General features: G+C 39.2%; 2 protein-coding genes across 6 annotated transcripts; both read left to right on the forward strand.

Annotated features, from left to right (window-relative positions):
- Positions 1 to 4,578: 4,578 nt before the first annotated feature.
- On the forward strand, positions 4,579 to 14,754 carry LOC149044854 (vesicle-fusing ATPase 2-like). 2 transcript variants are annotated; one of them, XM_089207964.1, is made up of 6 exons: positions 4,579 to 4,965; positions 5,289 to 5,350; positions 6,005 to 6,056; positions 6,861 to 6,916; positions 7,288 to 7,343; positions 14,715 to 14,754. In XM_089207964.1, exons 1-5 carry the CDS (start codon positions 4,885 to 4,887, stop codon positions 7,307 to 7,309), a joined length of 273 nt encoding a protein of 90 aa, XP_089064090.1. In that variant the 5' UTR covers positions 4,579 to 4,884; the 3' UTR covers positions 7,310 to 7,343; positions 14,715 to 14,754. The 2 variants fall into 2 exon arrangements, with proteins under 2 accessions (XP_089064090.1, XP_089064088.1); XM_089207962.1 differs by lacking the exon at positions 14,715 to 14,754 and adding an exon at positions 7,787 to 8,646 and having other exon boundaries at positions 4,587 to 4,965.
- Positions 13,027 to 23,112, forward strand: LOC113682968 (multicopper oxidase 3). Of its 4 annotated transcripts, none has more exons than XM_089207956.1 (7): positions 13,027 to 13,246; positions 16,595 to 16,667; positions 17,571 to 17,630; positions 17,950 to 18,018; positions 18,364 to 18,432; positions 18,555 to 18,623; positions 19,164 to 23,112. In XM_089207956.1, the coding sequence occupies exons 1-7, from the start codon at positions 13,211 to 13,213 to the stop codon at positions 22,178 to 22,180; spliced, it is 3,393 nt and encodes a 1,130-aa protein (XP_089064082.1). In that variant the 5' UTR covers positions 13,027 to 13,210; the 3' UTR covers positions 22,181 to 23,112. The 4 variants fall into 4 exon arrangements, with proteins under 4 accessions (XP_089064082.1, XP_089064084.1, XP_089064083.1 ...); XM_089207957.1 differs by lacking the exon at positions 13,027 to 13,246 and adding an exon at positions 15,603 to 16,063; XM_089207958.1 differs by lacking the exon at positions 17,571 to 17,630.
- The last annotated feature ends 642 nt before the right edge of the window (positions 23,113 to 23,754 follow it).

The following is a 23,754-nucleotide window of genomic DNA, read 5'->3' on the forward strand; positions in this document are numbered from 1 at the left end:
TCCCCCCCACCCCCCCTGGATAAAATGGTCCAAAAAGTAGTCCAAAAAATAGTCCAAGGGTCCAATGGTCCAGTCCATGTGTTACCTTATGTCTCTTTGTAGAGATAAAATAAATCTATAAAATCTATGAAATAAGACAATAAAAATTTTAATTTCATTATTAATTCATTTATTTTTACTATTCGTCACTATCCGCGACTATTCGTCACTATTTGCCACTATTCGTCACTTTTCGTCACTATTCGTCACTATTCGCGACTATTCGCCACTATTCGCCACTATTCGCCACTATTCGCCACTATTCGCCGCTATTCGCCACTGTTCGTCACTATTCGTCACTATTCGCCGCTATTCGCCGCTATTCGCCGCTATTCGTCACTATTCGCCACTATTCGCCACTATTCGCCACTATTCGCCACTATTCGCCACTATTCGTCACTATTCGCCACTATTCGCCACTATTCGCCACTATTCGCCGCTATTCGCCGCTATTCGCCGCTATTCGCCGCTATTCGCCACTGTTCGTCACTATTCGTCACTATTCGTCACTATTCGCCACTATTCGACACTGTTTACCACTATTTGCCACTATTCGCCACTATTCGCCACTATTCGCCACTATTCGCCTCTATTCGTAACTATTCGTCACTATTCGCGACTATTCGCACTATTCGCGACTATTCGCACTATTCGGTCATTATTCAGGTTTTATCACGAGCTGCAGATTATCAGGGTTTGTAGATATGATGGATTTTCCAGTGGGCAATAGGAAATAAAATTGTCGGAGTCATAATATTTTGAAACAGTGTATCGGATCGAATTTTGTAGCGGATTTTTCAACCTTGGAAGCTTCCTGGCCACTAGTAATAATAACTATCATAATCTATTATAATATAACGGTGGCATATGAAACCCGATTAAACAAAATAACATCAATAACAACCCTCGGTCGTTCGGGCTTCACCGACTAAGAAAAATTCGTGAATGAAATGTTGCTTTAATTATTTTGATCAAAAACTAAAGGCCTTGCCAAACGAGGAGACATGTCTTGAAGCTATATCTCCATGTCGCGCGGAAACACGAAATGTAAGAATTTTTCTCGAAAGGCACTCGCGAAGGTAGAAAGTAATCTAGAGAAATACCACTATTACCAGTACTATTTGACCTTCATAGCTACTACTAGAGCTTGTCAGATCTGTACGGCTGTAATTGGTTAGATTCTAGAAGCCTCCAAATAAATAAAGCTTCATTGCGTTGAATCTTTTTCAGTCAATCAGCGGGAAACCAGTTTGTCGATCATCGAAACCGAAGTCCGAAATGCTTGTTAGACCGAATGTCACGTTATTTACATTTCATAAGAACTATATAACCAAAAAAACTATACCTTCCATTTTAGCGACAGGTTAGAAAGATATGGAAAACTTTAAATCGCAGGCTTTGGATCTGGTAGGTCTCCTTGAGAGCTCTTGAAGTTCTTGAGCGTCCAGCCCGACTGACTCACGTCAAGCTACGTGACGTAATTTGGCATCAAGCAGGGCACAATTGGCTGTAAGATGCTGGCCCTAGCTTTGCACCTATTGTTCTGTTCTGGAGGTGTCAGCCAGATTATTAGCTATTACTTGGCGCAAAACAACGTATCCTATTAATAAAAGAGAGATTCCGGCCAGCGGAAAATTTACGAAGTACTCTAAGCGCTCGCTGCTCGCCATCTGTATTTTTCTAAAGTGCTCGCTGCTTGCAAGTAAAATTTGACAAATGCTCGTGCTCGCAAAAATAAACATACTGTTCGCATGCTCTCAAAAATAAACACACTGCTCGCATGCTCGCAAATGCTCACACAGACCATTCGATACCACTCTTTTTTACTCATAAATTTAAAATTACTTATTTAATAATAACAATTACAATTTCCTCAAATGTGATTGGTGCATCAGCTGCTTCACTTTTCACTAATCATTCTTACAGTTGTAATCGGACAGTTGGCTGTAATCGGACACCTGTGGTCGGACAGTTGAAGCAGCCAATCACACTAGGTCCACTCTGCTAAATCCACCAATCGCAGAACTGACCACAATAACCATGGAAACAACCACTTATCCAAAGAAAAAACAAGGCAATTTCCAAAACGGAAGAATATTTAACTAAAGATATTGTCTTTAGATATTTGGAGATATTTGTTCTAGGTGTATTTGTTTTTTTAGAAACAAATACAAAAAATATTTTTCGTTGTGATATTTTCCTTTCCGTTGATTGGCGGTTGTGATTACTTTGGTTTTGGTTTTTACCTCACTCAGTCGAGTTTCGCTCGAAAACAAAGCACAATGATCCCATTAGGACTAAAACCCAAACCCCCCTCTCCTAGTCCATCGCAAGATTTACGATAAGGGGAAGTCCTTAGAACATTTGTACGATCACCTTTTCATTTATTCTTTTAGTGGAAATTGAGAGTCAGGGAAATATCAAGAGTGTTTCAACCAATATAAAGGTAAGTTGTTATATGGCAAGGTAGTCTTGAGGTAAATTCTTGCCTTCTGATTGATTCTTACTTGGTCAGGATTTTGCCATATGGACCGCTTCCACTGAAACGATTAAAAGCCCCGAAGTTTTGCTATCGCAAGTGGGTAAATTCATAATCGGCAAGTTCAGCCCGAGTGCCATGTAATTCGGTCAATCTTCGGTCAATCTTCGGTCAGTCTTCGGTCAGACCTCGAGTCAGTCTTCGAGTGCCATGTAATTCGGTCAGTCTTCGGTTAGTCATAAACACCTTTTAACCTCGCTTGCCCGAGCTGCACTAAAGAATAGTGGGCCTGGGTCGTTTATTTACGAACCAAGTTCAGCTCAGTCCGTACAAGAACGATCGAGAGCCAAGTTTTCTCAGTACTGCCCGAGCAAACTGAACGAGGTTAAAAAGAAGTTAATAAATATTTGTAGTACAAAAATAAGTCGAGAAAAAATGAGAGATATGAGGAAAAAAGAGATCAAGGTATTGATAATAAAATATTGTCGCCCTTAAAGTCACGTGGTTTAATGAGTCAACTGCTATGGCGGTTTGCATTGTAGAATTTTCTTACACTGTTCAACATGTATCAGGCTCTTACTCCATGCGAATGTCTTTAGTTTAACTTTCAAGTAGCAACAACGACGACAAGAACACTGCATCTTTTAATTAAAAACATATTCAAACGAAAGAAATTTAGCATCAGAGAGACATCCTAAAGGCCCTCGATTCTGCAGTCACGATGAAACTCAAGCCGGTCTTGACAGAACTGACTATACCCAAGGTAATAACTTTGAAAAGGCATATTTCTTGGCCTAGGAGAAGCTGGAGAAGACGCTGAAATGTCGTCTGGTTCATAAGCTCTTTCCACGTGCGAGAATTATCGAAAATGTTAATACTAATTTTAGAAATAATCTGCAATTCAGATGGTTCTCTCAAGAGATTATATCTGTATTTTCTTGGTTTTCCGACTTTCCGAGAGCGGCCTGAACATTCTCAATAAAATGTTCGGTTAGTCGGCTCGTTCAGTTGTAAAACGCAGCAAGATGCGCACATAAGACCGTTAAAATATCATTCAAAGGGAATTTATTGTAGCATGCGCATAAATTTTAACAACTAATTAGAGTTAACCGACAACTTAGAATCAAGATTAAGTCGTATTTGACTTCACCATCACTGGGGTTACTAAACCTAATAAATTTTCTTATTTTTGGCATATTTTACTTGCTATTAACTCTGAAGATCGTATATATTAAACGTGATGAAATGAGATTTCATTCCTCCAGTGTAAGGACAAGGTAAACACCGTAAAATTTATCACAGACACAAAAATCTATTCAAATTATACCTCGCTTTGATTAAAATCAGAAAATTACGGATTATAGAGAGACTTACTCTAAAAGCGCATTTTACAAATCGTACGAAGTTGCATGCTTCACTTAATTTTCTCCTTAATTTTATATAAGAGATTTCAAAATTTCAAAATACAACGCAAAGTGTTTTCCAAGATATATAATATGTATTTGAATTTGTTGGTATATGCGTCGATGGCTGGTCACTTCCTGTGTAGTAATCGAATTTTAACTTGTTTCTCTTTCTAACAGTTATAATAGAGTAATTTTCAATTAAGTAATAAAAGCAATTCGGGATTGGTTCGTTTTAGCTTTACTCCGCCCTGTGATTGGCCTTAAATATTTTCGCCAACCTTTGCAAGCAATCACTACTTGATTTTTCGTGTTTTCCCGCCGATTTGATATTTCGTTGTCCGTAGAAGATTTTGGCTTTGGTTGTAAGACACTTAATCGAAGAGCACGCTTTACGAGAGCTATTCAACACTATTCAACACAGGATTCGATCCTCAGTGTGGAACAGAACTAACTCTCGAATTGCTTGGAGCAAAAAGCATCTGCAAAACAAAGGAGTAACACCAAAAGAGAAAAAAATCACCTTCGGGTCTCAAAGAGGTAAGGCACCGGTAATTAACAGTATTAATTGAGGTTAGTTAGGGAAATTTCAACCAGCTAACTTGCAGGACGGGCGTGATTTTGGTGAGAGGGTACTCAGTATGTGTAAGTGATGTACTCTACGATAATTTTCGTATAGTTTTCGGATAATTTCGTGATAGCGAGGATAACAGCGATGGTGGTGATACACTTCGCCGTCAGCGGTTATTGACAACCACGATATGAACACTTGCCGTGAAAATGATGACGAGAAAGACGCGGCAATGAGAAGTTCATGACATTTTGATAAGAATTTGCCAAATTTAGACCGCTTGAAATAAGAGCAGCAGCAATTACAAATAACGCCTTTTTTACTTCTTTTTCTGTCAGGGTCGTAAGTTGATTGTGATCGGAACAACCAGCTGCCGAGATGTATTGGAAACCATGGGTATCGTGGAAGTGTTTAATACTGTAATCCATGTGCCCTCAATCTGGTCCGCAGACCAACTCAAACAAGTGCTACAGGTTTGTTTAATTTAATTACAAAATACAGGGGGTAGGTTTAAAAAGCAACTGTGATGCTACGTCGGTGAGGGGTAAAACAAGATGATTTTGTTCAATCAACTTAGTTGATAATGTAAATTGGCCACCGTAACGAGTTTTTAAAGCTGACGTTTCGAGAGTAAACACCTCGTCAAAGCAAAATACGAAGGGCTAATGCTCGAAACGTCAGCTTTACTGAGAAACTCTCTAACGTGGCAACTCAGTTGAAATTATTACTGTTTACGTCATGGATATGAGCCCCGTCAAGTCTTTCCCCTTTAATTTCTTGTTTCTCCAACCTCTAGGAATCAAAGTTGTTTGATGATGATGAGATTAAACAAATTGAGAAGAACATCGGCCAGAGAAGGTGTGCTAGATATACAACGGATTTATGACAGTTTGTGTTTCCTTACTAATGATGATCACCAATTTAAGAAGCTCTTGATTGTTAAACAAATTCTCCTTGTCAGCACCTTAGGAAATGTATTGGAAACAGTATGGAGAATATGCATACTGATGTTAGGGTGAAAAGGTTCAGCATTTGTTAGGAAAAAAATCAAAATAAAGGAAATAGCACGCGTCTCTTCAGCGACCTTCTTTTTCCTATTTCATATTTAATATTTTAATAGTGGGTCTCGCACTTCTCGAGTGTTCTTAAAAATTCCCAAGTGCTTATATAACTCAGCGATGCTCGAGGAACAAGTTTTTTTATTTCTTCTATAAAATGTATTGTGAATTTCTCGCGCTCGTACCGATAACGTAGGCTGCGTACATTATATCGCAACAGTGCACTAGTGTGACGTAAGGCGCGTGCTTTATGGAAATATAATGAACTCGTTCTGACCAATCACGGCGCGCTTATTTTTTTTGAACATTTTATCGCAACCAATCAAACTGCGTGTAGGATGCAGCTTATTATATAATTAGTAATTATTTATTTATTGAATTATTTATTTATTGAATTATTTATTTGCTTGTCTACTTTGTTTGGTATGTTCAGTTTACTTAAATCTATTTTCAGACTCTGTATTGGAATAAAGAAGTTACTCATGATGGCGGAAATGGCAGTTCAGGCACAGTTGCCCCTTTCGTATCATCATTCAGATTTGTGGTGTTTGTTTAAAGTAATCTGAAGTCACTTTGTTTTAACTCTACTTCGCTACTTGATTGGTCCAGAAAACTCGCGCCACCCTATCGACCAATCAGATGCAAAACTAAATTCAATCACGACCTGGTCGCCTGCGTTTTCCCGCGCTTTGGCAGTTTGGTCGGTTTTACTTTCAGTTCTCTTTGGCTCTTGCTTTGGCTTTGGTTTTACGACACGTAATCGAAAAGCGCTCCAACAGCATATAGAGTAGTTTCAAAAATAAGCTTAAGAGAGTTTTAAAAAATGATTGTTCTGTTAGGAAATTATGACTGGAATATCGGGAACTGCTTTGGTTGCGATTCACTTCGCCCTGAAATCGGTCTAAAAACCTTTTAGTCCCTAGCATCAGTTTTCATAATCTCTGTACTATTCTCTATAAGTTTCCTGAGGTTCTGACAAGGAGAATTTGTTTAACAATCAAGAACTTCTTTAGTTCGTGACCATTTCCTTTGTTCTCGTGACCTTGATGTGTGATTCAGGGCGACTTTGAAAGGAGAAATTAGTAGCTGGTCATCTAAGGGTTTAAACTAGTGAAATTTAAAACTAATGGAAATCGTAACTAGTTCACTCGTGTTTTTTCGCGTTTGAATTTGGACAGATATTTTGTTATTTTGGTTTGATTGGCCATGATGTTGAAGGTAAATTTGGTAGAGCATAAATACTCTTGTACTCTTATACTGAAACACAGATACAGATAGCTTAATTTTTTTTTCTTTGTTTCTTCTTTTAGACTGTCAAGCGGGACCGAGTTGATAAATGTGTATGTCTTCTGGAAGACGAAAACTGGTGAATACTGATTGGCTAAATCTAGCGTATGCCAGCTTTGTTTCAATGGTAGCGTTTGAGGTTTCTTCTGGAATAAATTGGGCTATATATGCAAAGAATGTCTTTTCACAACTGGACATTTCAAGCACTTTAAAATTTAGTTGTCTTAATCAAGGCGTGGTCCTTCGTTTTTCAAAGCGAGCGAGGCAGTAGATTCAAAGTCTGAGAAAGTATCAACTGTAAGAGTGAATTTATTAAATTACTTGTGGTTACTATGGGCAAAGAAAAAATCTCATTTTGCCTGACGAGACATTAACGTATCCTCCAAAATGTGATGATCTTTACATGTTTTATTTCCAAGAGGCTGAAGTCAACCTTTTTTCTTATTGCAGCCTAAGAGGCCCACAGACATAATGCAAGACCATCAACAAAAATGAAACGACTGCAGGTTTGTTCAGTCATAGTTCTAGTTGGCTTTTAGCATGCATTATAGGCGTCTTACTGGGGCGAGTTAACGGTTCAAGCTAGCGGTTGTTAATCCAACCGGCCATGTTTGGTTCAGATTTTAAATGGACGGTGGGGGGAGGGGAGAGCGGTGATTGCTACTGCCCCACTTCTCCCCTCACCTTTCTTTTGAGCGTCGCTCACCTCCCTGATAAAAAATTATTACTCTCCTGACTCTTCCGCTGCTGTAAACATCGGATATGGCGGCTCTGATTTTCATCAAGAAAATACTGAGTACCCTCTCACCAAAATCACTCCCGTCCTGCCAGTTAGCTGGTTGAAATTTCACTAACTAACCTCGACTAATATTGTTAATTACCGGTGCCTTACCTCTGTGAGACCCGAAGGTGATTTTTTCTCTTTTGATGGTACTCCTTTGTTTTGCAGATGCTTTTTGTTCCAAGCAATTCGAGAGTTAATTCTGTTCCACACTGAGGATCGAACCCTGTGCATGTGTAACATTTGATTCAGGACAGTCAGCTACAGCAGTTGAATAGCTCTCGTAAAGCGTGCTCTTCGATTAAGTGTCTTACAACCAAAGCCAAAATCTTCTATGGACAACGAAATATCAAATCGGCGGGAAAACACGAAAAATCAAGTAGTGATTGCTTGCAAAGGTTGGCGAAAATTTTTAAGGCCAATCACAGGGCGGAGTAAAGCTAAAACGAACCAATCCCGAATTGCTTTTGTTACTTAATTGAAAATTACTCTATTATAACTGTTAGAAAGAGAAACAAGTTAAAATTCGATTACTACACAGGAAGTGACCAGCCATCGACGCATATACCAACAAATTCAAATACATATTACATATTTCTTGGAAATCACTTTGCGTTGTATTTTGAAATTTTGAAATCTCTTATATAAAATTAAGGAGAAAGTAAGTGAAGCATGCAACTACGTACGATTTGTAAAATGCACTTTTATAGTTAAGTCTCTCTATAATCCGTAATTTTCCGATTTTAATCAAAGCGAGGTATAATTTGAATAGATTTTTGTGTCTGTGATAAATTTTACGGTGTTTACCTTGTCCTTACACTGGAGGAATGGAATCTCATCTCCTCACTTTTAATATATACGATCTTCAGAGTTGATAGCTAGTAAGATATACGAAAATAAGAAAATTTAATAGGTTTAGTAGCCCTAGTGATGGTGAAGTCAAATGCGACTAAATCTTGATTCTAAGTTGTCGATTAATTAGTTGTTAAAATTTATGCGAATGCTACAATAAATTCCTTTTGAAATGATATTTTAACGGTCTTATGTGCGCATCTTGCTGCGTTTTACAACTGAACGAGCCGACTAACCGAACATTTTATCGAGAATGTTCAGGTCGCTCTCGGAAAGTCGGAAAACCAAGAGAATACAAATATATTCTGTTGAGAGAACCATCTGAATTGCAGATTATTTCTAAAATTAGTATTAACATTTTCGATAATTCTGGCACGTGGAAAGAGCTTATGAACCAGACGACATTTCAGCGTCTTCTCCAGCTTCTCCTAGGCCAAGAAATATGCCTTTTCAACGTTATTACCTTGGGTATAGTCAGTTCTGTCAAGACCGGCTTGAGTTTCATCGTGACTGCAGAATCGAGGGCCTTTAGGATGTCTCTCTGATGCTAAATTTCTTTCGTTTGAATGTGTTTTGAAGAGATGCAGTGTTCTTGTTGTCGTTGTTGCTACTTGAAAGTTAAACTAAAGGCATTCGCATGGAGTAAGAGCCTGATACATGTTGAACAGTGTAAGAAAATTCTTCAATGCAAACCGCCATAACAGTTGACTCATTAAACCACGTGACTTTAAGAGCGACAATATTTTATTATTAATACCTTGATCTCTGGTTTTTCCTCATATCTCTCATTTTTTTTTCTCGACTTATTTTTGTACTACAAATATTTATTAACTTCTTTTTAACCTCGTTCAGTTTGCTCGGGCAGTACTGAGAAAACTTGGCTCTCGATCGTTCTTGTACGGACCGAGCTGAACTTGGTTCATACAAAAACGACCCAGGCCCACTATTCTTTAGTACAGCTCAGCAAGCGAGGCTAAAAGGTGTTTATGACTAACCGAAGACTGACCGAGTTACATGGCACTCGAAGACTGACTCGAGGTCTGACCGAAGACTGACCGAAGATTGACCGAAGATTGACCGAAGATTGACCAAATTACATGGCAATCGGGCTAAAATTTCCGATTATGAATTTACCCACTTGCGATAGCAAAACTTCGGGGCTTTTAATCGTTTCCGTGGAGGCGGTCCATATGGCAAAATCCTGACCAAGTAAGAACCAAGCAGAAGGCAAGAATTTACCTCAAGACTACCTTGCCATATAACAACTTACCTTTATATTGGTTGAAACACTCTTGATATTTCCCTGACTCTTAATTTCCACTAAAAGAATAAATGAAAAGGTGATCGTACAAATGTTCTAAGGACTTCCCCTTATCGTAAATCTTGCGATGGACTAGGAGAGGGAGGTTTGGGTTTTAGTCCTAATGGGATCATTGTGCTTTGTTTTTCGAGCGAAACTCGACTGAGTGAGGTAAAAACCAAAACCAAAGTAATCACAACCGCCAATCAACGGAAAGGAAAATATCACAACGAAAAATATTTTTTGTATTTGTTTCCAAAAAAACAAATACACCTAGAACAAATATCTCCAAATATCTAAAGACAATATCTTTAGTTAAATATTCTTCCGTTTTGGAAATTGCCTTGTTTTTTCTTTGGATAAGTGGTTGTTGCCATGGTTACTGTGATCAGTTCTGCGATCGGTGGATTTAGCAGAGTGGACCTAGTGTGATTGGCTGCTTCAACTGTCCGACCACAGGTGTCCGATTACAGCCAACTGTCCGATTACAACTGTACAGAATGATTAGTGAAAAGTGAAGCAGCTGATGCACCAATCATATTTGAGGAAATTGTAATTGTTATTATTAAATAAGTAATTTTAAATTTATGAGTAAAAAAGAGTGGTATCGAATGGTCTGTGTGAGCATTTGCGAGCATGCGAGCAGTGTGTTTATTTTTGAGAGCATGCGAACAGTGTGTTTATTTTTGCGAGCACGAGCATTTGTCAAATTTTACTTGCAAGCAGCGAGCACTTTAGAAAAATACAGATGGCGAGCAGCGAGCGCTTAGAGTACTTCGTAAATTTTCCGCTGGCCGGAATCTCTCTTTTATTAATAGGATACGTTGTTTTGCGCCAAGTAATAGCTAATAATCTGGCTGACACCTCCAGAACAGAACAATAGGTGCAAAGCTAGGGCCAGCATCTTACAGCCAATTGTGCCCTGCTTGATGCCAAATTACGTCACGTAGCTTGACGTGAGTCAGTCGGGCTGGACGCTCAAGAACTTCAAGAGCTCTCAAGGACACCTACTAGATCCAAAGCCTGCGATTTAAAGTTTTCCATATCTTTCTAACCTGTCGCTAAAATGGAAGGTATAGTTTTTTTGGTTATATAGTTCTTATGAAATGTAAATAACGTGACATTCGGTCTAACAAGCATTTCGGACTTCGGTTTCGATGATCGACAAACTGGTTTCCCGCTGATTGACTGAAAAAGATTCAACGCAATGAAGCTTTATTTATTTGGAGGCTTCTAGAATCTAACCAATTACAGCCGTACAGATCTGACAAGCTCTAGTAGTAGCTATGAAGGTCAAATAGTACTGGTAATAGTGGTATTTCTCTAGATTACTTTCTACCTTCGCGAGTGCCTTTCGAGAAAAATTCTTACATTTCGTGTTTCCGCGCGACATGGAGATATAGCTTCAAGACATGTCTCCTCGTTTGGCAAGGCCTTTAGTTTTTGATCAAAATAATTAAAGCAACACTTCATTCAAGAATTTTTCTTAGTCGATGAAGCCCGAACGACCGAGGGTTGTTATTGATGTTATTTTGTTTAATCGGGTTTCATATGCCACCGTTATATTATAATAGATTATGATAGTTATTATTACTAGTGGCCAGGAAGCTTCCAAGGTTGAAAAATCCGCTACAAAATTCGATCCGATACACTGTTTCAAAATATTATAACTCCGACAATTTTATTTCCCATTGCCCACTGGAAAATCCATCATATCTACAAACCCTGTTATCTGCAGCTCGTGATAAAACCTGAATAATGACCGAATAGTGCGAATAGTCGCGAATAGTGCGAATAGTCGCAAATAGTGAAGAATAGTTACGAATAGAGGCGAATAGTGGCAAATAGTGGCGAATAGTGGCAAATAGTGTCGAATAGTGGCGAATAGCGACGAATAGTGACGAATAATGACGAACAGTGGCGAATAGCGGCGAATAGTGGCGAATAGTGGCGAATAGTGGCGAATAGTGGCGAATAGTCGCGAATAGTCGCGAATAGTGACGAATAGTGACGAAAAGTGACGAATAGTGGCAAATAGTGACGAATAATCGCGGATAGTGACGAATAGTAAAAATAAATGAATTAATAATGAAATTAAAATTTTTATTGTCTTATTTCATAGATTTTATAGATTTATTTTATCTCTACAAAGAGACATAAGGTAACACATGGACTGGACCATTGGACCATTGGACCCTTGGACTATTTTTTGGACTACTTTTTGGACCATTTTATCCGGGGGGGTGGGGGGGAGGCAGACCATTAGTACATAGGAAGGGAAAACTGTTGTTACTGAGGGTGGGGTGGAGGACGAACTATTAATACGCAGGGAGGGGTGGGAGGTTCATGTTTTAGTAACTGTTACTGATTTATGGAGTGTTTATTGAATCAAACAAATTATTTTGAGCGGTTTTTCGATTGACTATTTGTATATCAAAATTTTGGCGCTGGGCCATATCGTTTCTTTAATTTTTTGTCACGCGAATGCGAAACTGGCACCTAAACACTGGACTATAATTGTTATTGGAAATATTTCCTTAGCATACTCGACAAGACAATAGAAAAAATAAATAAAAAAACCTATTTGCATCATGAAACAATTCATGAATGGTTCTCAGTCATGCAGTCATGCAGTCCTACTGAATCATGATGTAAACAGAAACAGGGCTTTCAATTTCTCGTACATACTCTAAATAACTTGCATATATACCTATTTCCAAACCCTTGCGCTTCACTTTACTGACATACCAGAATCTGGAAGTTCCTATTTCGAAACCAGTTTTAAAATCATTTTCATGTTATTGGCGTTGTACCCGGCAATGAATCCGATGTCCGATTTCAGATCTTGGACCTTTTGAAATAGGTTTACATATACATAAGAAGCGATATTAGCCATGCAGTCATATTAAAACCGATTTTAAATTACTGCAGGCAAACGTTCATAGATGAGACGGCAGCCAATATTTTAAACTATATTAGATTGATATCCAGAGCTTTATAAATAATTTTTGCTCCTTAAATCTATGAAATAGAGCAATAAATATATTTTTGTTTCATTATTAATTCATTTATTTTTACTATTCGTCTCTATTCGCGACTATTCGCCACTATTCGCCACTGTTCGCCACTATTGCCACTATTCGCCACTATTCGCCACTATTTGTCAATATTCGTCACTATTCGTCACTATTCGTCACTGTTCGCGACTATTCGCACTATTCGGTCGTTAAGATCAACAAAGGTTCGCAAGTAATGTTGTCTCTATAGGATATTATGTCACATCCCGTCATGTCGAGCCTCCTCTTAACTACATCAGAATTTTCCTGGTAGACAGATCGTGTTGCAGTCGTCACGTTTTCTTGTTCAAGCGAAAGAAGGTTTGAGTCATTGGGTAAATTACTAAACTGGTCAAACAACAATTGTAAGGCTTGCTTCAAGCAATGAAAGTGAATCTACTGAGAGAAAAAGTTACAGAGGTAGGGATGTTTCAACCTTTTTGTTTTAACCATATCATAACTGATTTCTCGTTTATATATATATATATATATATATATATATATATATATATATATAGTACTGTCTGCAGTTAGTTATATATATATATATATATATATATATATACTACAAAGCGGGATTAACGAAATTTCAAGCAATCGAGCACAAGTTGATGAGAATGCGAGCATGCGAGCAGTTGCAAAAATTCTTCGAGCACGAGAAAGCGAGCACCCGTGTAATTTTTGCCAGCAATTCAAGCAAAGGCCAAATTTTGTGAGCACTTTTAAATTGAATGGGACCATTCGATACCCCTTAAAGCTGCACGCCAATTCTTTTTTTCGGATGTTTATGCCTTTATCTCTTTCGAATTTTTTTGGATCACAAATATTAGCACGTAACGAGTACAAAAGTTTTTAAAGAAATTGCATCATGGGAGAGCAAAAAAGGTCAATCAGAATTCATCGATAAATCTGAATTCATCAATAAATCTAGATTCATCAATAAATCTCATTCATTTTTACGCAGTACAAGGCGGTGCCAGTTTATTTAACAGGCTCATTTTGGACCTAATATTCTAGACTCATAGGAGATAAGACTCAATTGCTGCGATTTCATCTTGAACGCAAGCTTCCATTGAAATAATCGTTGATGCTTAGTACCTTAGGAAAGCAAAGCCTTATCCGGCGGCGTTCACTCCATGCGCAGAGTCACTACAATTTTTCTACAAATCTAAAACATGACGCAAGTCATTGTAGTTAAAAGTGCATATGGCTTGATTTTCCTTTATCGATTAGACAGTAAAGTTTAAAAATCTTTTATACTCCTCACTTTATTTGCGTAATTTACAACTGAATAGAAATTCTTTTGTATCTGTGGAAACTCACTCAAATGATGTAGACCTCATTACTCTTCGATTCGTTTTGACCAGGCTAACGCTCAAAATTTCAGCTTTAGGAACTCTACATACGCAAGTCATTATAGTTAAAAGTGCATATGGCTTGATTTTCCTTTATCGATTAGACAGTAAAGTTTAAAAATCTGTTAGACACCTAACTTTATTTGCGTAATTTACAACTGAATAGAAATTCTTTTGTATCTGTGGAAACTCACTCAAATGATGTAGACCTCGTTACTCTTCGATTCGTTTTGACCAGGCTAACGCTCAAAATTTCAGCTTTAGGAACTCTACATACGCAAGTCATTATAGTTAAAAGTGCATATGGCTTGATTTTCCTTTATCGATTAGACAGTAAAGTTTAAAAATCTGTTATACACCTCACTTTATTTGCGTAATTTACAACTGAATAGAAATTCTTTTGTATCTGTGGAAACTCACTCAATTGATGTAGACCTCGTTACTCTTCGATTCGTTTTGACCAGGCTAACGCTCAAAATTTCAGCTTTAAAGGTGATTTTTTTCTCTTTTGATGTTACTCCTTTGTTTTGCAGATGCTTCTTGTTCCAAGCAATTCGAGAGTTAATTCTGTTCTTTCGTTTTGACACGTCCTCGTTACCGTGACCGTCATGCTTTGCTTAAGTTCCATAGTTCTTAGTGTTTGTGACGCCTAGCACGCACCCCATAAATTAACCATCGCCTTTACGGCAGGCGGCCGTTATAGAAAGGTTAAATGGGGGAAAATGTATGAACAGTCGACCAGGACAGAGCAAGAGGCGGTTTTAGGGCGGTAGCGTTACTGAACCATCGACTGCAAAAGTTTCTTGAATAAAGCCGCAAGTTTCCAATTTTTTGTAGTATCGACAGGGTTTGTTCAACAGTTGTTTCAGGCTTTGATTTTAAGTGATGGCAACAAACAATGGTTAGACAATAGTAATTAAAATTTGAAAACATTGACGTGTTTTGCCCAAGGGAAGCAATTCTAATCCAATCGGCCTTGTAACCCCTAATTTAAAAGTTTGATAACTTTTTGTCTCTCAGTTCTCCATTTTCAAGATGTTTATTGTGATTGGCACGTTTTTTACAGCTTGCTCAATTGTACTTTGCATTTGTGGGTAGTGTTCCGTAATAGAAAATAAGTAACAATTTTTTACCGGAGTGGAGGTGAATAATTGTTTTAGTCTATACCGCAAATAGTTTATTTTTTTAATACACCGAAAAAAAGTCGAAAACTTAACTCTTGACAAACGATTTTGTCTAATCGGCTGCTCGGAGGTGAATATTACTTGCTATTCCGTCCCGAACCAACCAATCAGCGCTCGAAAAGCACAATTTACCCATGTGATATTGATCATGACTGTTTTGATCAAATTTAATCAAAACTTTGTTTTTTTTCGGTCTCACGTCTCCAAAATTTTCTTCAAAAATATCAGTCTTGGTCATATTTAAGATAGAATTCAGCTTTCCTTTGCCACTATACAGAAGCAGATTTACGATGTACAAGAATGAGTTTATAAATTGACTCTGAAAACATAGCTTTTTCGACAACAGGCTTTAAAATTTTCACCCTCCGTCCCCAAACATCCTTCACCTCAAGCACTTAGTTTATCAGAATTAATCTCCCGACAAGCGTTTTGGTCACTGAGCAAAAAGGGTTGAAGAAGAACTTAAGATCAAAGGGTTTCCTGTTTATGCGTCGCAGCCCGTATCCCGCTTTGTGGCCTCAAGCGCTTTCCCACATTGGAATACCTATTATTAGGATTATTAAGGATCTACATTCCAATTACATTAACGAGCTGCACGCAGTCCCTCCAGCTCATAAGTTGTTCAGTTTCATAAGGACCACTTAGGTAATTTCGAGAATCGTCGAGAATCGTCCAGAATCTTATGCAAGTTGTGCAAAGTAAGTGACTTTATATATTTTCAGTTTTTCAATAAGGATTGAGATAAGGGGAGTCGAAACCGAGTTTACGAAGGAGAAAGCTTCACAAAAGGAAATCTTGTAGGCGAAAGTAACTGCTGACACGATGCGAAGTCGTGGGATTAGGTTTGACACTCAAAACATGCCTTGAGCTTAGAGCAGCCTAAACTTTTTTCAAGGCTTTAGTCATTCCTGACCTCCATTTGGACCGTGAGGCTGGATTATTTTACATGATTTTCATTAGCTTGTTGGTTCGTCTTTTAATCTTGTGAGATAAGACAGGGAGAGACACTCCGAACACTTTGACAAAACAACAGTTAAGAGGGAGGAGTAGGTGGATACCATCTCATCTCTCCCACAGTTCAGAGGTACTACGTCAAGGCATTCATCCGAATCTAATCTATACATATGCTAATTCTTATGAATGGCTTTTTCCCGCTAGCGATACTGTATCATCACTGATCTATATCTCCTGCATGTGGTCATATGAATTTTTCCATGTTTCATTTTAAGCTAAAAATGAAGAGCCTTGTAGTTTTGGTGTTTGCTGTCGTCGCTCTGAGTGTCATGGAATGCTCTGTAGCAGGTACAAAATTTTTCTTTTTTTTTTGCTCATTTACATTTGCCTACGTCTCAAGGAACCAATCACCATTTATCCCTGAAGGCGGGGGGGGGGGGGGGGGGGTTGTGTGAGGAGTCCGTGGATTTTGATTTTGCCACAACAAAACTTCTCTGATCCCGTAAAGCTCTGTAGTATTCTAATGATCCCCCCTCATTGGTGGTCAGTTTTCTGTAGTTCCCCGTTTCAAAAACTCTGATAAAGACCACTGATCCTCCCTTTCCCTTCGTGGTCCCGGAAAACCATGTGTTCCCCCCCCCCCCCCAAATCCTCGGCCCCCTCCTCCTCCCCTGACTCTCAGGCGATAAATAATTATTGGTCCGCAACAGGCGGTGTACGCACTCCGATTGCGTTGCATCATGGTCATGAAAGAAAAAATGAGTCATTTGCATCTTGAGGCGGTCGCGTGAACATCTCTTGTGCCAGCGAGAATAGCAGACTGGGTCCGCAATAAGTATCACTATATGACTGAAAAATGAGCTGAACTCGAGTTAAGTGTTTGATGCGTGCGAAAAAAGGGTTTTATGGGATTCTGTAGCAAGAATGTTTTGAAATCTGCTTGGTTCTATACTTCTCGGCAAACGCTTGTAATTTTCCTTTCTTATTTTTTTTTGCAATTTTCAAACCGTCCCAGACCCTTGCGCAACCCGTTCCGGACTTATGCACAAGTGTTTTCAAAATGACCGCCCAAAAAATAAAGAAACCTCTCACCTCGTTCATAATTCATCTGTTGTTCAAGAAAAGATTCTCGACAGATACGAAGGCTCGCTGCAAAGGGGTCTGGTTATTACAAAGCACAATTTGCAATTTAAAGCTCATGTTCCAAATGATTGCAGAGTTAAGCTCATCAAATTATTTTATTCTTTTCAGCTGAAAACTTTAAGCCCAAGGCGGATCTAGGAGAAGAACAATACATTGCAGGAGATATGTGTAAGCTTATTCAAATTATTCCTTACTAAGACTATTCCGTTTAATCATTCCAAACCCAAGATCTAACCGCCAATTTTATTGACTAGCATCTAATTTCTCCTTACAATATCACCCCTCAATCACACATTAAGGTCATGAGAATAAAGGAAATGATAAACAACTGGAGGAGCTCTTAATTGTTAAACAAATTCTCCATGTCAGCAGCTAAGGAGATGTATGGGAAATAATATAGGAAAAAAAAAATATATATATATATTGATAGAAGGGCTTAAAAAGTGAAAAGTTTTAAATTTAACCGACTCACCATGTTTTATTAAAGATTTCTCGCGTGACCCCGAGGAAAAGGACGAAGACGATGGAATAGTGGAAAATGACGAGGACGAGTTCGGTAAGTTTTCTCTAAATACCTTTTAAAAAAGAGTGATAATCGGGGTCTGCACTGCATTGATGGGATTGTTTCGTTTGCTTAACTGCTATGCTATTATTAAATATTTCTTCTCTGGAGTACGTGATCATTTGTGAATAGCAAGGGTTCGGGGCTACAGAGATCACATAATAGAGCCGCTTACTTACGACAGTTTTCGCCCTTCCTTGTTGCTACTTGAACCGGCATTAATTGAAAGAAGCTTTTGCAATTGTTGGTACCCGGCTGTTTATCACGTTATATTTCCCTTTTCAGTAATTTTTCTCAGGCGTTGTTAAATAAGTAAATGAATTGAATTTTTCTCCTCAGACATTCCCCTTGAAGACTTCGAAAATTCAGAGGAATTTCCTGCGCAAATTTTCCAATTTCGTGATAGAGGTAAGTACATTATTTAGCAAGACATTACTTGTGGGTAGACAGAGAGTAACCTCGCATCTTTTTCAAGAGACCACATTGCACACTAAAAATCGCCTTTTTGTCTCATTTTTTTCTCTCTTTAGAGACAATGCGAAAATTTTCAGAGCAACCAATAAACCTTCATGAAGATCATGTGAGGTCATATGGGCAAGGTAAAATGCATGATTATTTCACATGTTATAAAATTTAACATTATTTTTATCTAACTTTCTTATGTTCCCGGTCTCCTCATTTTGACATGGCGTCAGTAACTTTCAAAGGTAGCACACCTCTACTTAGTTTTCTGAAAATTTCGATCACATTAAGGGTATCGTGTGTAAATTAGACGTAGAGTCAGAGCTGGAAATCGAGATATGAAATGTGGTAGAGAGGGCGAGGTTTTATCGTATTTCTCTCGCAAGATCGCCAGAATTCGCAGCGTGATCATGTATTTGACGATGTCAGGACAGAGTTTACATAGTTGAGACTACCACTCGCTCTAACGACGGGCCACTTCTTGAAACGTCAGCTTTAGAAACTCCTTAAGGCGGCCAATTAATACCATCAACCCATCAACTTAGTTCCATGCAATATTCAGGCCTTTGAAATGTTCTTTCTAAATGTCACATTTCGGTATCTGACGTCGACAGAACACTTCGTTTTTTTTTGTTTAAAGACGCATCAAATACTTTTCGCATATTCTTCCTTCAAAGGGCTCATTGAAGTTGTGAAGGTTGAAGCAAGGACTGGTTCCGATGATCCGCTACGTAGAGGAGAAGGTCAAAGTCTTCGCTATGGTAAAAATCCACAGCTCTTGATCGTTCTGAAGAATGGCAGGGAGTATCGCGCAGAGCTGCACTACAGGAAGACAGCAGGTCAAAGATATACAATACAATTGGTAAAAACTGCTTTCAAACCGCGACTTGCCTGCACCCACGGAGACATAGACAAAGTTTATCTCGAGGCTCAAGGAGGGGATGGATGGTACGTTGCATCGATCAACACCTACACCGCAGGATCAAACAAAATCTTCACTGAGCTGACCACTGATCCAGGCTTTAGTATGTGGGTGGACATCAATGAAGAACACCTTTACCCTTACAATGCCAGAAAGCTCCTCCTTACCAATGCTGTCGCAGGATCCTGTATCACATATATACGTGTAAACGCAGTGACGGGACACATGTATGGAGCCGAATCTTCAACGTCGTACACTAAGTATAAAAGTCACATGATGGTTCTCACTTTATCAAACAACCAAAAATATCAGGCCGAACTTGAAGGACCCATGTATCGAGGGCGATCCTATGTGCGAGAGCTAAACTTTGCAGCCCGGTTTGGAACCACAAACTGCGTGTCGTTATCAGACATTAAGGAAATCCACTTAAAGGCTAGTAGTAACAGATACGAAGATTGGTACATATCATCCATTCGCACCTCTGCTAAGACTGGTGTGGAACAGTACATGGATCTGACAAATGATCCACACCTTAACAAGTGGCTTAGAGGGTACGATTCAAAAGAAATCAAACTAACATGGGTACATCAAGAGACCCTCAATTGTGAATACGGAAATCCAACGTGCGAATGCATGGCACACGCAAAGGTTTGTAAATTGAATCTTGAAATTGACGAAATTCGAACCTTCACCAGCTATCAAAAGTTGTCAGTGGATGAGCCCACAGGGGTTGCGATGCGAGGATCTCAGGGAGTGATTTATTATCTTGACAACGATGGGTCTCCCACACCAATCCGGGATGACAGAACATGTTCAACACAAGACAGCGCCAAGTGCACTTATCCCCAATTTGTTGATGGCAAAACTTATCGTTTGGCAATAGCCGTCAATGGACTAATTCCTGGACCTACCTTGATTGTTCACGAAGGGCAAACTGTTGAGGTGCATGTTCACAATAATCTCACCACTGAAGGCATTTCAATTCACTGGCATGGGATGCATCAGAGAGGGACACCTTGGATGGATGGTGTGGGGCAAGTAACTCAATGTCAGATAGGACCATCATCGACCTTCACATACGTTTACAAAGCTGAACCTGCCGGCACGTTTTGGTACCACTCTCACAGTGGCGCTCAAAGAACAGATGGCTTCTTTGGTGGACTTGTTGTAAAAGAAAGTCCTGAGAAAATGACCCAGATTCGAGATAAACTCCATGGGTACCGTGCATTTGAAGACCTTCCAGACCAGCACACCTTAACGCTTCTAGACTGGCAACATGAGGCATCCTTAGACCTGTTCACACAGATTCACGCCAGTTTGGGCTTTTACCCAGGCAAGCCGCTGGGAGAGGTGCCAACTAAAGATGATTTAAAGCGGCGGTATAACTCCACGCGTAGTTATGAAGAAGGAGAGGTTGGGCCAGTCCCGTATTTTTCCGGAATTATAAATGGAAAAGGCAGGCATGATGATGTTCCATACATCAAAACCAGACTAAGTATATTTACTGTTCAGGCCGGTAAGACGTATCGCTTTCGGCTCATTGGAGCCCAAAATCTGTACGCCTACAAATTCTCCATTGATGGTCATAAGCTGACTGTGGTGGGCACTGATGGATACTGGATCCAGCCTGTAGAAAACGTTGATTACATCATCATTCACACCGGAGAGAGGTTTGACTTTCTACTTGAAGCAAAACATACAAGAAAAGACTACTGGATACGTGCAGAGACTCTGGAGATTGATCCCAATGGCCAAGGGCCACCATACAAGTCATTAGAACATGTGGCAGAAGCTATTTTGCACTACAAAAAGGATGGAGACTCGGCCGACCCCAATGTTAATGTGCCGTCGACAAATTACGAAGATATAAAAAGAAGGTCTCCTCCCCTACAGTGCTCCTCCTACAAACCATGCAAAGCAGTAAACTGCCCATTCAAAAACTTCCATCCATATTATAATATTACCTGTATTAATGTTCAAGACCTACGTTTACTTGAGCCAACTCCACCAGCGGAGCTTCCGAACGCAAACCCTAAAACCCCAGGGCAATGCCAAAATTGTCGACATTTCATCAACTTCAACTTTGAGGGTGACTCTCAAACTAGTGCAGTGAATGGGCGCAATTTCATTCTTCCCTCCTTTCCTCCTCAAACCCAACCTGAAGAGTTTCTCAAAAAGGACAATATTTGTGACCTGAAAGCCGACTGCAACCCATCAACACCCGCGTGCTCATGTGTGCAAGTGATAACTATTCCCCATAAGGAAACTATTCAATTGGTATTTTCAGCAATTGGTGCTTTCCACAACGCTCATCCAATTCACCTTCATGGCCATACCTTCCATGTAGTTCATGTCGGATACCCAGATTATGACCCAAAAACTGGTTTTATTACAAACCACACCAGTGATATATACTGCGATGACGTTCACTGCACACAACAGAACTGCGATAAGATGAGATGTACCAGACCAAGATGGAACCGAGAAAAGCGCTTTTCTATAGACCCCCGTACGATCAGAAAGGACACAGTTATGCTCCCTGCTGGAGGGTACGTTGTTATCAACTTTCTATCCGATAATCCTGGCAACTGGTTTCTTCACTGCCACATAGAGGTACACCAGCTCGAGGGAATGGCAATGATTGTCAGTGAAGCTCCACACGAGCAAAGTCAATTGCAACCACCGAAAGAGATGAACAAGTGTGGAGACGTTGAGATAAGTGTCCAAACGTATCAAAACTATCAATCCAAGTTCCACAGAATGTACGCTTAGCTGCCAAAAGAAAGGTTTTAGCACTCTCAGCAGCCAAAAGTCTAAATAAAATCACTTAGCTCTTAGTCAAAACTATAGCAAAATTCTCGAACGTGATTGGTTATCACCAGCCCAATTTGAGCACTAATAGGACAGTGCACGCGTCATGCTTGTAATTGGACAGTGTAATAGGATATTTTAAGGGAAAGTAAACACTTCGTGCCTATGTTAGTGGAGAAAACGCGTCATGTGCTTGCGTTGTCACGCATTTCACCAAGTTAACAGTTTTTTTTTCTAAAAACGTATAACCGATGTCTATTTTCTTTCTCAAATTTTGTCATGGTTTTGACTATTTTGTAACAGGCTTCGTGTCTTCTGATTCTGTCTGTAATCATACCTGTGATGAACAAATAGGTCTCCCGCTTCGCGGTCGTCCTATTTTGTTAACCACTCGTATGATTATAGACAATTCAGTCCTATTACCATTGTTAATTAGAAAACAATCGGTGGAAATGCATGTGCTAAAAGCCGTACTTTCTCTCCGTATCTTTCTCTTCGTGCGAAACACAAGACTAGCAATTAAGTTGCTACTGCTCGTTATTCGATGAATACCCGAAGCGGTGCGTCGTGCATGCATGTAACTTGACAGCCTTTTTCAAGAGGCAAATTCTACGTCGACTCGCCTTATTTTCAGATCCAAACGTTCTTTCTTTTACTCAAGGTAACGCAAAGGAAAATCATGGTATCGAATAATAAACACACATCAGACGCGCATAATACCTATATGTGCGTACATTTGTTCGCGTATATATGCGTCTAACAACGTGCAAATGTGTGTACCAAATTTCTATGCGTAGTTAACGAATAGGTACGCGGCTCTGTAGTTGTTGACGCAATCTCTGTTGGAAACAGAGTGGCATTGTTAGGAAGGTATTCCTCAAGTTTTTCAAAAATTTCAGTATCCTCAACAACTTCAATGACACTTTATGAATGCTGATTCAATAAGTAGCAATGTCGTTCATTACGTTATCAGAATGCTTTCCACGCATTTTCTTTAAGATTTTTATTAAGTTCAGTAGGCATAGCAAAGGCTAGAACGGGGCCTAGTTCCTGCAAATGTTAGCCAATGATAGCTAACGCACCTCAACCTTCAACTTCACTACTAGTCCTAGTGCGAGTTCTCATAACATCACCTCTAGAGTTTGGCGGGAGGGAGGGGGATCACTACCACAGAATTTAGGCCAACCAGTAAGCAGAGAGGATAATGGGAAATATTCATCCTAAACCCTTCTTATCGTTACTATATAAGATTACAAGGCTATACGTGTACCCAGCTAATGATGGGTTTAATTTTCGAAAGCAAAACACGTATCACCCATAACCAACTATTATCTTGGTCGATTTAACGAGACAGTGGACTTTTGTCGCGTTTAAAGTAAATTGTTAGCTGATTAGGAAAGAAGAGAAAAATGAGATAATAGTGAATTTTGTCGGGTTTCAAGTGAACTGTTTAAGCTGATGGAAGACATTTCGGATGTTTAGCAATCAGTTTGTAGTACTTGTATCTATAAGCTACCTTGAATTTCTTATTACCT

Source organism: Pocillopora damicornis, chromosome 5 (genome assembly GCF_964200805.1).
Source record: "Pocillopora damicornis chromosome 5, jaPocDami1.2, whole genome shotgun sequence".
NCBI lineage: Eukaryota > Metazoa > Cnidaria > Anthozoa > Scleractinia > Pocilloporidae > Pocillopora > Pocillopora damicornis.